The sequence below is a fragment of the Penicillium verrucosum genome, assembly GCF_028828655.1.
Source record: "Penicillium verrucosum strain IBT 35672 chromosome Unknown utg000001l_segment0_segment0, whole genome shotgun sequence".
Classification (NCBI taxonomy): domain Eukaryota; kingdom Fungi; phylum Ascomycota; class Eurotiomycetes; order Eurotiales; family Aspergillaceae; genus Penicillium; species Penicillium verrucosum.
This window is the reverse complement of record NW_026643210.1, coordinates 10523740-10538595: the sequence shown is the minus strand read 5'-3', so window position 1 is coordinate 10538595 and position 14856 is coordinate 10523740. Positions and strand designations below refer to the sequence as shown.

General features: G+C 48.1%; 4 protein-coding genes across 4 annotated transcripts; 3 read left to right on the top strand and 1 right to left on the bottom strand.

The window, feature by feature from the left end:
* Positions 1 to 285: 285 nt before the first annotated feature.
* N7516_003838 (uncharacterized protein) lies at positions 286 to 1190 on the bottom strand (the record flags this gene model as incomplete). Its single annotated transcript, XM_057216558.1, has 6 exons — positions 286 to 391; positions 453 to 470; positions 528 to 574; positions 629 to 742; positions 798 to 870; positions 940 to 1190. 6 exons carry the CDS (start codon positions 1188 to 1190, stop codon positions 286 to 288), a joined length of 609 nt encoding a protein of 202 aa, XP_057078441.1.
* Positions 1191 to 2731: 1541 nt separating this feature from the next.
* Positions 2732 to 4994, top strand: N7516_003837 (arginine--tRNA ligase; the record flags this gene model as incomplete). Its single annotated transcript, XM_057216557.1, has 3 exons — positions 2732 to 3095; positions 3184 to 4478; positions 4547 to 4994. Exons 1-3 carry the CDS (start codon positions 2751 to 2753, stop codon positions 4992 to 4994), a joined length of 2088 nt encoding a protein of 695 aa, XP_057078440.1. The 5' UTR covers positions 2732 to 2750.
* Positions 4995 to 5744: 750 nt separating this feature from the next.
* On the top strand, positions 5745 to 8075 carry N7516_003836 (putative ABC transporter; the record flags this gene model as incomplete). Its single annotated transcript, XM_057216556.1, has 8 exons — positions 5745 to 5931; positions 5992 to 6232; positions 6305 to 6563; positions 6621 to 7077; positions 7129 to 7208; positions 7266 to 7419; positions 7469 to 7746; positions 7833 to 8075. The coding sequence occupies 8 exons, from the start codon at positions 5745 to 5747 to the stop codon at positions 8073 to 8075; spliced, it is 1899 nt and encodes a 632-aa protein (XP_057078439.1).
* Positions 8076 to 11494: 3419 nt separating this feature from the next.
* On the top strand, positions 11495 to 13468 carry N7516_003835 (uncharacterized protein; the record flags this gene model as incomplete). Its single annotated transcript, XM_057216555.1, has 1 exon — positions 11495 to 13468. The coding sequence occupies one exon, from the start codon at positions 11495 to 11497 to the stop codon at positions 13466 to 13468; it is 1974 nt and encodes a 657-aa protein (XP_057078438.1).
* Positions 13469 to 14856: the final 1388 nt, after the last annotated feature.

Sequence of the window (14856 nt, the reverse complement as noted above, 5' to 3'; positions counted from 1 at the left end):
ATAAATGCGTGGGACTAGCCGGCTATAAAGTATTATTCCACTACGACATAGCACCTTGCACCGTTTGACGAGAACAAAGGCATTATGTTTCAATCCCATTGTCAAGGGTTTGATGTCTTTGTATGAATATGAATCAGGAGACAAAGATTTGAAAGCCTTTTTGTGGTGTTCATTGTTTGATTGATTCTGTTGTGATTCGACTGAGGCCCTGTGATCTTCGGATATCATGCTCTTCTTTCCGAAGCGCCACTTAGATACACAAGAAAGAATCGACAAAGGAATGGGCTAGTTACAGATATCCCATCTTCGCCTCACACATGATTCTTCCTGTGTCTGCTCGGTATTCGTCTCGAGTGTAGGGCGACTGCCTTGGGTGAGTTCGTAACAGACGCTATAGAGATAAACGATTAGCAATTCCCATGGAAACAGATAGAGCGGATAGATAGACTCACTACTCCCTGTACGTAGATCTAGTGGTACCAGAGTTAGCATGGAACCATGAATGGAGGAAAGGCCGATAGACATACACACGTATCGGATCAACGGTAATACCGGGATAGGAATTGCCATGCTTCTTTTGTGCCAAATTAGCATGGAGTCAGTTGTGTTGAGTGTGTGTAGTACTCACCAGATGGTACTGGCGTATGTGTCGACGCAACATCGGAGCCGGGTTTCCAACCTTTGCCGACTTTTGGGTTTTCCACGGGCAGTAAGGGCATCGCTTTGCACAGTCCGGAATGAACTAAATGAGAGATGTGTCAGTCAAATGAACAGAGTTTCCAAAGGCTCGAGAGTACTACAAGAATAGCATGCTCGGCTGGCCAAGTAGTTTCGGAGTGCTCGGGGCAGTCGCAAAGCTTGGCATTGGGGCTGATATTATGTTAGTCAGGAGTACACATACACGGTACACATGTTTGACACGTCAGGGTAAGTACTTACGCCCAGAAAGTAGGCTCGATGGGACGGGAGCTTTTCCAGCAATCACCATGCGGCCATGAAGAGACATCAGACACATCAGGCACAGCAGTCGCAATACCAGTCTTGGCCTCATCGGCCTCGGCTTTGATTGGCAACGGAGTATCCATCGGTTGGCCAAGCTGGGGGTCCAGGCTAGGGTCGATGTTTGGGTCAAACGGCCACTCCTGGTACAGTCTAGGATCGATGTTTGGGTCCCTCTCCTGGAAATCCATGATGTCGTGATTTGAGCTGCTAGATCTCTGTGAAGATGAGTACTTCTTTGGTCAGAGGAAGGATGAAAGAAGAGAGTTGACTACTGATACTAACGATTGACGGGTGAGGGTGTCGCGTCGTAAGGTAGGATGGTAAACGTGAGTTGGAGGAAAGTTCACCGCGGTACCGCAGTGTTCCTATCCCCCCTCAAACGAACTTCTGGCAAGTCCGGAGTGTTTGTTTCTTTCCTGGCATTTTACAGGGCTAAAGCTATAGTGACTGGGCTTGCAGCTTGTGTCGAGATCAAGAAAGGTTGAGTATAGCCACACGATGCTTCTTGCCCCACCAAAGTTGTCCTCTCAATAACTATAAGCTTTCAAGACGTAGGTATTGGCATAATGAATAGCAATTAATCGACTGCATTAGCATCGTCCTGGATCATTCGCCAAAATGCGTTGTAGTCTGCATGCTGAAATTGGAGCTTGTCGGTCAAGCTGAATATGACAGGTTTCTGAGAGTTTCACTTTACTAGGGGTTAAGTAACCGGTCTTGACATCCACGGATGTCAAAGTAATCTAGTTCTTCCCTGTTGAGATATATATATATGTTGTAGTTCAAGTAGGGTTTCAGTGGATCACGTTTACGGGCGACTAAGTATGCCACCCGACACATAACTAACTCTCTCATTGGTTATTACCTCACCGCCAAGCTCATTACCGCCTTCTTGACTTTATAGATTCAGATTCAAATCAGATTCAATTTAGATTCAATTTAGATTCAATTTAGGTTCAGTTCAGATTAAGATAGTTGTTACGCTGAAGGCTAGGGGAAGGTAAGATATGGGTTCCTGCCGAGCCAGGCGCCCAACACACCTTCGGGGTGTCACCAGATACCGGATTTGCAATTTTATGTATCTTTTGTATGACTTCGCTTTAGCTACGCGTGTGCTATATAGCGTTTAACGGTAACGAGGCTAGAGATCGATATTAAATTCTACTACGCGGGTGCTACGTAGTAGGTTTTGATACGAAGAGATAAAGGAATGAAATCTTACTACGGAACGCTATGAGAGTTGGGATAGGGATAGTAGTGCTACTACGCGGGTGCCACGCAACGGACTAAAAACACGAAAAAACTTGTAAATCGCTATTACCTAGGACATGCTACCAGCTGTTACGCTGGAGGCTAGGGGAAAGTAAGATATGGGTTCCATTGGTTGTAGCTAGCGCTGCCTAACTATATGGCAGCGGGCACGTGTCCCGCTGACTAACTGCATAACAATAGTAAGATAGTACGAAATCAAGAGTCAAGACTTAAGGGTTAGGAGTATAAAGAGCCCGATTTTAAAAAATTAATATAGTATTCATTTATTAAAATACTATATAAAGTACTAGTTAGTTATAGATTCAACATGGCGGGCGGCATACTTAGTCGCCCGTGCCACGTTAATCGATAAACGCCGAATATCCACGTGACTCACCGCCCTCTTTGAGTCAGACCGTCTTGAGTCAAAAAGGAAAGAAAAGAAAAAGGCAAAAAAAAAAAAAAAAGGATCCCCCCCGAGAGATTTCCCCCTCTTTATGGGTCATTGTCTAAGCGGGGCTCGGCGACTCACAGCCATTTTTTCTCCATTGCGTTGCCCCTCTAAATATTCGACTTTTCCGACTTTGATACGCGCATTTGGTACACGAGGATTCCCAATCATGTCCGCAGCTTCCCTTCCTGCCTCTGTTGAGGCTCTGTCGCTCCAATCCACAGCACAGAAGTCTCAGTTCGCTGGCTGCTTCCCAACACTGAACCCGATCGATATCTACCGCCAGCACATCGCAGAGGAGTTGAGCAAAGCCTCTGGTATCGATGCTCAGAAGATCTACCCGCGCATTGCCTGGACCAGTACTTTGGACAAGGGTGACCTTTCATTGCCGGTATGTGTCGGCACATGCCTTGCGCAATTCACATCTTTCGCATTACTATAAGTCCCTGGGCTAACAATATATTGTTGCATACGACTAGGTTGCTTCTCTTCAGATTAAGCAAAATCCCGTGGAGCTTGCCAAGGATCTTGTCTCCAAGTTCCCCGCCTCCGACCTGATTCACCCCCCAACCCAGCTTGGTCCTCACATCCAGTTCTTCTGCAAACCTCAGCCATTGACCAGCAATGTTCTTGGACGTATCCTGAAGGAGAAGGCCGCCTATGGAACAAATGGTAACCAGGGTCAGAAGGACCCCTCCGACCCCTCCAAGGGCCAGAAGAAGATCATCGTCGAGTTCTCGTCGCCCAACATCGCCAAGCCTTTCCATGCCGGTCATCTGCGCAGTACCATCATCGGTGGTTTCCTCGCCAATATCTACACTGTTATGGGATGGAACGTCATCAAAATGAACTACCTGGGTGACTGGGGTAAGCAGTATGGTCTGCTGGCCAACGGCTTCAAGGAATTTGGCAATGAGGAAGCTCTTATCAAAGACCCTATCAACCACCTGTTCGATGTCTACGTCAAGATCAACCGTAATGTCAGCACACAGGATGGACCTATCAAGGAGCTGAAGGAACAGATCAAGGCGAAGAACGAGAAGAACGAGGACGTTGCTGAGCTCGAGGCACAGCTTGCCAAGCTTGTGGATGTGAGCGAGGACGAGAGGGCCCGTCGCTACTTCAAGAGTATGGAGGACGGTGACCCGGAGGCTCTTGCTCTCTGGCGTAAGTTCCGTGACCTCAGCATTGAGAAGTACAAGCAGACCTACGCTCGTCTCAATATCGACTTCGATGTTTACTCCGGTGAATCCCAGATCAAGTCTGAGAGCATGACCGAGGCCTACAAGCTTATGGAGAACGCCGGTGTCTCCGAGAAGTCTGAGGGTGCTGTTATCGTGGACTTCACCAAGCACGGTGCTAAGAAGCTGGGCAAGGCTATCATTGTCCGCAAGGATGGCACTCCTCTCTACCTGACCCGCGATATCGGAGCCATTACCGAGCGTGATGACGAGTACCACTTCGACAAGATGATTTACGTTGTTGCCGCCCAGCAGGATCTCCACCTGGCTCAGCTCTTCAAGGTCACTGAACTTATGGGCCACAAGGATCTGGCCTCCCGTTGCCAGCACATCAACTTCGGTATGGTCCGTGGTATGAGTACTCGTAAGGGTACTGTCAAGTTCTTGGATGACATTCTGCACGATGTTGGTGACAAGATGCACGAGGTCATGAAGAAGAACGAAGTCAAGTACGCACAGGTCGAGGATCCTGTGAAGACCGCCGATATTCTGGGTATCACCTCCGTTATGGTGCAAGACATGACTGGCAAGCGGTATGTACAGGGTGTTTTTCTTCCCGCGCTTCCGTCTATCTGTTTACTAATTGTATGTTCCCTTTTAGCGTTAACGGCTACGAATTCAATTTGGATGCCATGACATCCTTCGAGGGTGACACCGGCCCATACCTGCAGTACGCTCACGCTCGTCTGTGCTCGATGACCCGCAAGTCCGAGTTGGATGTTGACGAGTTGGTCAACGCCAACTTCGATCTTTTGACCGAGCAGCACGCTGTCGACCTAGTCCGCCTGCTGGCACAATGGCCCGACGTACTCCTGCAGACTGCCAAGACTCTTGAGCCCATCACTGTCCTCAGCTATCTGTTCCGCATGACACACATGTTGAGCTCTAGCTACGATGTTCTCAAGGTGATCGGTAGCGAGCCCGATGTCAAGCAGGCGCGTATGGCTTTGTATGCCTCGGCCCGCCAAGTTCTGAACAACGGCATGCGCGTTCTTGGTCTCAGCCCTGTTCAGCGGTTAGTCTTCCCCCAACCCTCGTTGAAGGAGTAATCACTGACTCGTCCAATTTAGTATGTAAATTCGGCTTATAAGCTCGATTTTGCTTACTTTTTCTGTGTGGTGTTTCCACTCAGTATTCCTCCAAGACTGGTGTCTTTGGTATACATTGATTTTAATTTAGTTTTAGTTGCATTGGGCGCCAAGAGCGGGACGAATAAAAAAATGGCATTCTGCTTCTTCTTTTATCGAATTATTTCTTCGATCTCCTCTTTTGTTATTTTCTTTTCTTTTTATTATTTGCTTTTTTTAAACGCCGTATCGATGTAAGATAAAGAAATAGTGGCCGATCCCCGACAGGGGTCGGGGTTTGGATCCCGCCCACACATTCTACCCAGGTACAACCCTGATACCCTACACCCCACATTCCAACAGCGCTATTGTTTGCGGAATCTGATCTGGAGAATTTTATCTACAACATACACTCACGGCTTTTCCCCAGGCCCATTATCCAGTAAAGGACGGCGACTCCCGGGGAATCGGGGACCATCGGAGGCCTTATGTCAGCTCGGGCTCGAGTCCCAAAGTTGAGCCCTATATTCAGCTTTAGTCGGGGACCACCTCGGACACGTAAGGGCTCTGTCCACCGATATCGACGCTAGACAGGGATTTGTAAGTCCGTGGGTCTAGGTACATGTAATATAGGCGTGTTTAAAATTATAAAACCTGAGCCCGCGAACCTGGACGTGGGTTGGATTCTAATTATCTTGTATCTGCCGTAAACCTTCTACATTATCTTGCAGCATGGGCGATCCCTCACCCTTGAACGAACCCAGGTCCCCGGACCTGGAGCGGAATGATAGCGGACGCTTCTTGATGAACGAGACAGTTCGGAATTTCTCGTGGCAAGGATTAACGGTTACTGTCAAGGATCGCGAAACAAAAAAATCCCGCGATCTGATCAATGATATCAGCGGTGATGTGCAGCATGGTTTGTTATCCCTGTCCATGAATCTATATTAAGATTTTCATATTGATGTGGGTTATACAGGGGAGCTCGTTGCCCTAATGGGCCCATCAGGCTGCGGCAAGACAACACTCCTCAACGTACTTGCTCGACGTGCCGCGTCAGCTGGTGCGAAGGTTATCGGGGAGAACTACGTGAATGATGCACAAATGGACTCGCGGAATTTCCAGCGGGTGACCTCGTACGTCGAGCAGGAAGATGTGTTGATCGGGTCATTGACAGTGCAGGAGACGATGAAGTTCGCGGCGGACCTCTCATTGCCCAGGTATGTCAGGTTGGAATAACAGCCGTCCAATCTCACCTATACATCACGATACTTATCACTTCTATCTACAAGCTCTGTGTCGAAACGCCAACGGATGGACCGGATCCGGACGCTTTTGGAAGCATTCGGGATCCAGAACCAGGCAAACACGTTGGTTGGGACCCCGATCCGGAAAGGCATAAGTGGTGGTCAAAAGCGACGTGTGAGTGTGGCCAGCCAGCTCATCACGAATCCAAGGATTTTGTTCTTGGATGAGCCCACAAGCGGTCTAGACTCGACTGCCAGTTTTGAGGTGATGTCGTATGCAAAGGAGCTTGCGCGGGCCAATAATGTACGTTCAGTTCATATCAGATGGGTTCCCTGCCGTTGTTAACATTATTTATACTAGCTTCTCATCATTGCGAGTATCCACCAACCATCAACCACAACGTTCAAGCTTTTCGATAAGCTGCTGCTTCTCTCGGCAGGAAGAACGTGCTATTTTGGGCCAATCTCAGCTGTGGATAGCTACTTCAGTGGCATTGGCTATCCAATTCCCGCGCAAACAAACCCGGCTGAATTTATCTTGGACACTGTTAGTTCTGATTTTGCCAGCTCGAAAGACTTGGAAGAGGACCGGGTTGAGATTATTCAGACTGCTTGGGCAAACTCGAATGAGGCAAAATCACTAACAAGAGAAGTGTCTGAGCGAGTACTGTCGGCGGAGAAGCTTGTCAACAAAGACTCCGGGGAAGAAAACACTCGACCGGGAGCAGTTTCAATTACTATAGCTCTGCTGCATCGCTCATTTGTCAAGTCTTACCGCGATGTCATCGCTTATGGAATCCGGATCGCGATGTATCTTGGTAAGAATTATCATGCTCCTTTGAAAGCTCGCTGGGACTAATGTGGAACAGGATTGGCTATCATGATGGGCACAGTGTGGCTACGTCTCCATCCATCCCAAGACTACATACAGCCGTTCATCAATGCGATTGTGAGTTTTACACGTGGTTAAGTATTAGAGGACTACCAATACTGACATGGGATATAGTTCTTTGGCTCCGCATTCATGTCTTTCATGGCGGTAGCATACGTCCCGGCGTTCCTAGAGGACCGGGCAACTTTCACCAAAGAGCGCGCCAACGGACTATATGGTGTGACCCCATTCATGATCTCAAACTTTCTCATTGGGCTTCCCTACCTGTGTATGTACACGTCACTTCCTGCCACATGTCTGCTCTCTAACATGTCCAGTTTTGATATCTACCCTCTTCTCCATCGTCTCATACTGGTTGTCCAATTTCCAACCAACGGCAGAAGCATTCTTCACCTGGGTGATGTGGATCTTCCTCGACCTTGTGGCGGCCGAATCTCTAGTGGTCCTCATGACATCGATATTCCCGAACTTTGTTATCTCCCTGGCGCTTGTCGCATTTGCAAATGGCCTTTGGATGAGTGTCGGAGGGTTTATGGTCACCCAGAAAATTCTCAATCCGTTTTGGAAATATGTGTTCCACTACATCGATTACCAGGTATGCTGATGCACTGAGAAGTTTAAATTCTTTTTTTTTTTTTTTTTGTCGTGAATGATCACTAACTCGTTTGGTACTTGTTATAGGCTTATGTCTTCCAAGGTATGATGGTCAATGAGTTCTCCGGGAGGAATTACTCATGTGGTACCGGCTGTCGATGCATGTGGTCTACTGACTTGGAGGATCAGTGTCTCATTCGAGGCACCGGAGTGCTAGAATCGTATGGGTATTCCACTGGTCGGACGGGGAAATGGGCTGGAATCCTTCTGGGCATCATTGCGGGATATCGAGTCCTTGGATGGATTGCTCTGTATCTGCGCAGGAGTTAGGAGGTCGAGGACCTAGACCTGCCTTAGGTATACCGTGGGTTTCATTGGGCTATCGGTTCGGAATATAATATTGGTACGGACTGGAGTGTAGCATTAGATTTATCTTTGTTGATATTAATCAAGTTAATTGGACATAGTTGATACGAAATTGTTTTGAAAAACCCACATTTGCTTCCACCTGGTCAAGGTTCGGGGAGCTTCATCCGAAAGGGCAGCCGCCTCTGCCTTGATACCCTGAAGAGGCGCCACAATCCCCAATCGAGCAAGCTGCTGTAGATTCCGTGGCACCTTAGTAGCACGCTGGTCTTAAAGCATCGCCACGGGAACAATTGACTTACATGGATGTTGTCTTTCGTACGACATCAGACAATGCTAATTGCCCATCGCGTGCCGAAGCCCTCCCCGGAGCATACATCGCCGTCTTGGAAAAGAAAAAAAAGGCTATCTGGAACTAACGAATCATGTCACCTAGAAATGAAAACGGGGTAATGCGATCAGCATGCAAGTCATGTATACCGATGTACGATGTACACGAACCTTCTATTATGTTTCCGAATGTTCTATTCCTCCACTGAAGGCCCTGATGGGAGCCCTTAGAACCGAGAAAGGAATAGGGTTGAACTCATTTCCCCTTGTACTCATCGTCGAAACACCGTTTATCTGTAATTATGAAAGAGCGGTGAAGACCTCGACTTCGAGGAGCTGATGCCGTCTCGCAGAACGAAGCAAGGGGGTGGCTCCCTTGACCTCGTTTCCGCTCCCCGAGATGAATTAATAAATCACTGGCGACATATGTCAACGTGATCGCACTACGAATTGATATGCGAGGAAAGCTTGTTGGCTGTTTTTTCATGCGATCCAAATCCAGACATTTCACGATGCGTACCGCATATTCCTAGTACTCCGTACTCCCGGACCCGATGCGAAGGTCTATAATTGTCCCCGTAAAAGGTGTCACTGTAGAGGGAAGTGGAAAGATAATTCTGGAGTCGCATCGAGATCCTTAGTTATATTCGGAGCGGAACCTTTTTCCTGGCTCGATCTTCCAGATCTATCAGCCTCTTGACCTGAAGATATCCACTCCGGTCCGACATAACATCTCGATCAGCTCGGAATACATAGCCGGGGTTCAGGGTATTCAAGATGTTATCGGCTACGTTGTATACGTTTGTGTTGGGTCATTTCTAGTTCTCATATTGTCATTCCCACACGTGCGGAGTGAAAATTCCACGAACTTCATATAAGGACGCAAGGGATGTGAAGGAACCCACAATGGCAATGATAAACCGTCCGTGCTGCATGTCATACCGATCTAGCCAGTTCTGCTTCCCGAGAGAAGGTTTCGGCCATTTAGTTCATCACTAGTACGATATAGGGTTCCTTGTATGAAGTACTTCGAAACTTGTACAAGTACATAACTAGTTATGTTAGTTAGTTATTGGCCTTGAACCGATGGGACATTCCAAGATCGTCACAGGTTTCCCACCAGTATGAGTCACGAATGAAAAGAAAAAGTATGCAGGTGGAAAAGAGACAACGTCCAAAGATATCCTGCCACATGGACGAGGGGGGCTCTGACGACGAATGCCATGCAGTGCTCAGTCCCTCTTCTACTTCTACTCCGTAGTGCCGTTTGATATCTGTGGTTTCTATGGTAAAAGTCAACCTGACTCACTCCACAGTGGCGATTCTGCCAGGCTTCGTGGTCAACACACACAGGCATCTGCCTACATCGTACAGACTAGTTATAGACTATGGGTGAGTTAGTAGGTGTGGTAGGAGTTACCTCAGCAGTTCTGAGTTGCAGCCTGGGTTGCAGGGTGTCATCCCCACCGACTTTTTCCCGTGTATCGGATACATTGTCATTGTATTTGAGGCCCTGCATTGACCACGAAAATAAAAAAAGGAATGATCAAACGATCGGAGAGAAGGATAAACCAGATTGCTCGGCAACCGAGTGATAACCGATTTTCTATTTTTTTTTGGCCAGAGGAACCTGTCCCTTTTTAATTGACAGGGAAGACCCTTTACGGCGGAGGCGATCATTGGGCCGCAAAAGCGGTTGGGCGTTGTGGGTGGGATGCAGTTTAGGGAGAAATAGGAATGCAACATCTCCGTATTTAGCAAAATTCATTCTAACACGGGAAAGAAAAGGAAAGAAAGGGGAATAATAAGGGAATAATAAGGGAAGGAAGTAAATAAATAATATAAAAAAAAAAAGTAAATAAAGTAAATAAAGATAAGAGTAAAAAAGTCAAGGCCAACCATGGATACCTGGGAGTTAAACCAAGGATTTCCCCTCCAGCGGGTCCCGAGCTTAAAGTAAATAAAATATACAACTTACAACATACATACTTACATACATAACCAGGTACCTAGGTAGTAATTAGAATACATACAATACTGGAATGTTGTAGTCAAATGAACTATATTGCACTGAATACTATACAACACGGAGCACGAAGTACAATTATATACCTAGGTAGGTATATATCAAACTAAATAGATAAATACAACATACCTAAGTAGATAAAACCACTGATGACGCTGTCCCCCCACTTTCTTCTCTTCTTTTTTTTTTTCTCTTTTGTGTTGGGTACCGAGAGCCTCTTCGTGAAACTTTTTGATTTTTCGTTTCCTTTTTTTTTGAATTTTTTTTTTTTTTTTAACCCTGTGCCCTCTTCCTTCGGGTGTTTACTCTTCCTTTCTCTTTTCTCTTTCCTTTTATTCTACAACATATACTCCTCTCCTTTTTTCCTTTCTAAATCTCTCTCTCTGTCTCTCTCTCTCTCTCTTCCCTCTAGATATATATCAATCAAAATCACCCCTCACTTCGTTTATTTTTTTTTTTATCGCTGCCCATCGACTCCACTCCCCACCCCCCACTGGGTTCTAAGACCGTCAGGCAGAGGATCCTAAATTCTCAACCCAACCTCTGCAGCTGCAGTACGCTCCACCACTCATCGTCTGCCAGAGAGGTCATTTTCTATTTTCTTCTCTCTTTCTTTGACCCAACGCTTCCGCCCGACTCTTAGCCTAACATCCCACTTCGATGGAGACATTGCGATCTGAAAAGTACCATATCGCTCCCTCCGCTTGACAGAACCCGTCGCCCGTCGCCTGCCATCGCCCACTGCGATCGGCAGGTCCGCTTACTTGTTTGAGTGGCCCGCTTGGGTTGGGCACTGGGGAGAAGAGAAAGAAAAAAAAGGAAGCCCATTTTGTCAGATCTACGGGGTTGAGGGGGAAGAATAATATCCATTCTGACTCATCGTGAAAGGGGAGCAGTGGCTTGCTGTAAGTCGAACATCTCTGGAGCCCTGTGGGAGCCACCCACGTCGCCCTTGTCGGAAACGGGACCAACCCAGTTTTTTTAATTTTTTTTTATTCAGACACCCGATTGCCTTGCAGCCCACATAATGGCCAGTAAGGGCCCCCGGCCTGCCTGCGTCGAAGATTACGACGAAGAACAAAACGCCAGCCTACCCGACACTAGGCTTTCTGCCAATATTGCTGCCAATACAGCTGCCAAAATATCCTCTAGGTTGGAAAGATTCCAGGAGCCGCTGATCGACGCCGCCAGTGACTCAGGCTATTCTAGTCGCACCGCCGCTACGGTTAATAGCACCCAATCTGGGCCGTCGGGCGGAAAAAGTCCTCCGATCCCTCATAAGCTGGACGCCCCCAAGCGTCACGACCTCGCAAGGAAAAGTTCAACCAGAGAACGCAAGGACAAAGAACGAACACGACCCTCGCGCGAAGAGAAGATGGTTGGTGCCTATCCGGGCGCTGCCCATCATGCTCACGTGCCCCGGTCGTCGTCCAAGTCCCGTCGAGAATCCTCCCATGCCCGCCAATATCACGACAGTTACTACGATTACGGTACTCAATACCATCAATCAACCCCGGTTGATCATCGACAGAGCGAATATTCCTACTACCAACCACGTCCACCAGTCCCGGAATACTCATCCTCCCCACACAACGCTCGATATCCAGGCGGCGTTATAGAGAACATTCACGTCAGTCACCCTGGCCGACCTAGTCGCTCCAGTTCATATCACACCTACCACCCAAACGGACGACCCATGAGTTTCCACGGTATGCCACATGGAATGAGTTCAGGGATGCCGTCTCAAATGTACCCCCAGCACGGATATGATCATGGCCCTCCACCAGCCAGCTCAGCATACATGCACCAATACTCGTCATCTCCATACGGACAAAACTCCTACTACGCCCCATCAGCCTCGGACTATCCCCCATCGGAGTATCCACGAGAGCGGTCCCGGTCCCGGGAGCCATCACGCCGTCGGTCCTCATCTATCTATACTGCCCCAAACCCCCCACCCATGGACTCTGGGTCGTATGCACCATGGTATGATGATGAGCCACCCATGGAACACTATTCCTCCCGGGAAATCCGTGAAGTCCGTGAACGTCCTCCAAGACACCAGGAACAGGATGAAGACTACTATCGGATGCCACCCCCAGTAGCAAAGCCCAAGCCCAGGCCGCAGATCCACCAGGCTAAGCGACCAGAGCGGCCAGAGCCATCACGGAAAATGCATCCCTCTGCTGGTATTGTCCCCTCTCAACGTCGCCCATCCAGAGCCTTGGACAGAGGAGATAGAGGCATGGACAGAGGAGGTAGAGACATGGACCGAGATCTAGACCGCATGGACATGCCGGAACTTTCATCTGCCTTACCGGTGATTCAGGATCGCTCCCATCGTCGAATGTCAAGGGACGCCCCGTTGCCAGAGAGAACCCATAGCCTACGAGATCACCGACGATCAACATCCTACCAGGATGATCGACGGACTGCTCAGGTGGCCGTGGCGAGCTCTCGGCGGCGGAAGCCTACCGAGTACTACTACGAGGAACCATCCAGCGCCGGTGGCGACCTCGAAGACCGCGAGCGCGAAGCTGAGAACTACCAGGCAGCCCGATCCGGCCGAACCTCAACGGCTGCACTGCCTCTCTCCACGGAGGCCTTGCTCCCTGCCAAAGCGTCTCACCGCAACGGGAACGGGAGCGAGAGCGGCAGCCAGAATAGTCGGTCGAGCCGCGGCAGTGCCACACCCTCACGGAAGGAGGAAGACAAGAACATGACCCTCACGTTGAACGGATTCCAAATTGGATTTACATCTGAAGCAGTTGCAGGAAAATCTATTAACATTCGTGCTGGGGACACCGGGGCCGTTCGGTTGAACATCGGCGGTCCACGGCCACCCAAGCAGCATGTGAACGGTACCAGCTCTGATTACGCAGGCGGCTCCAGCCGTCGGGAACTTGAGGATGTGGTGCGGCGTCCCCGGGATGGTGGGCGGTCTGAACGATCTAGTCGTCGAGACAGCCAGTCAGCCTACGGGGCAACTCGCTACCACTGAACTTGTTATCCACCCTGTTAGATGTTGTCCATTTTTTTTGGTGTGTTTCTGTTTTTTCATGGTTAGGTATATTTTTGTTGTGATTCCATCTTGTGTCTGCATAGCCGTTTGTGGCTGCCCTTATTCGTTTGCCAAAAGTTTCGATTGCTTTGCATATGTTGCGTTTTTCTTTTTCTTTTTCTTTTTCTCTCTCTCTTCGGGACCGGGTGCTTTTGTGCAACAAAAAAACAATGGCGATTACCTAAAGCGAGACTATGTTGGGCGACTTGGGGAACAGGCTGGACTTTGTCATGAAGTCTAGAGTTCCCTGTTGCCCAACAGTCTCGCTAAAATGGGAGGAATTTTTGTGTGTTTTTTTTTTTTTCATTTGCAACTGCTGTCTCGATTTTCTTTTTATGTTTGTGTGCTTGGGTAAAATGGTCGGGCACGAACCCCATGATGATGTGTTTGTTATGGCGATATGATTGTACGATTCTGATGACCTGCAATGACAAGTCTGATGTGCTTTACTTTCTGATGTCTTCTTTTTGTCAGCGTTCTGTGTATAGCCTTTCTTGTTGGGTCTGTGTCTTTCTCCCCGGTTACTTTGTTCGCGACTCCGAGTGGCGGAGAGAGATTATACCCATATCTGTTTACTTGTCATGTCTCAACAGGTCATCTTTTTCTTTGGCCATATCTATGATTTTATGTTGTCTTGTTGGTATTTTTGGTTCCTCTCGGGACCTCGTAGTTTTACTTTTTTTTTTGGGCTTTTTTTTATCGATTCGGTTGATTTTTGCAGTTTCGCTTGATCTCCTTGTCTGTTTTATCGTCCATTGGTCTTGATCCTTTTTCCTGCTTTTACTGTTTAGTTGGTTTTGATACCCCGCAAGCTGTCTGGGTGCGATCACAGCTTTCGACCCTGTATGCCTCTCTCAGAGGCTTCCAGCGGGTGGCATTTGTCGACTTGATATAATTGATCTATAATTAAACCCATGTTAAAATGCCATGTTTCAGATCTAAGTACAACATAGAAGTCAATTGTGATCGACTCTTTTTATAGATCGACCCCACGGGTGACCCAACTCTACCCACCGACCTGTCCACGGGTGGATGCCCGTGTGGGGGATGATGTAAGCGGGTTGTCCCTGACAACCACCATGTAAACACAAGTCCCCAGCCTCTCCTCCAACCTCCTCAATTTTGTGTCGGACGTCAAACAGAATCATATCTGGGTTGGTTATTTTCCCATTTTCTTATCTTAAACCTCATACTGATACCCATCCAGACACTGTGCTTCGCTTTTGCCCACATTCCACACTCTCATTTTATACCCACATTCCAGCGTGTCGGAGATCTAACTCTATCTACATCTGGTGTTGGTCACTTGCTTCAATGTACGTTCATAT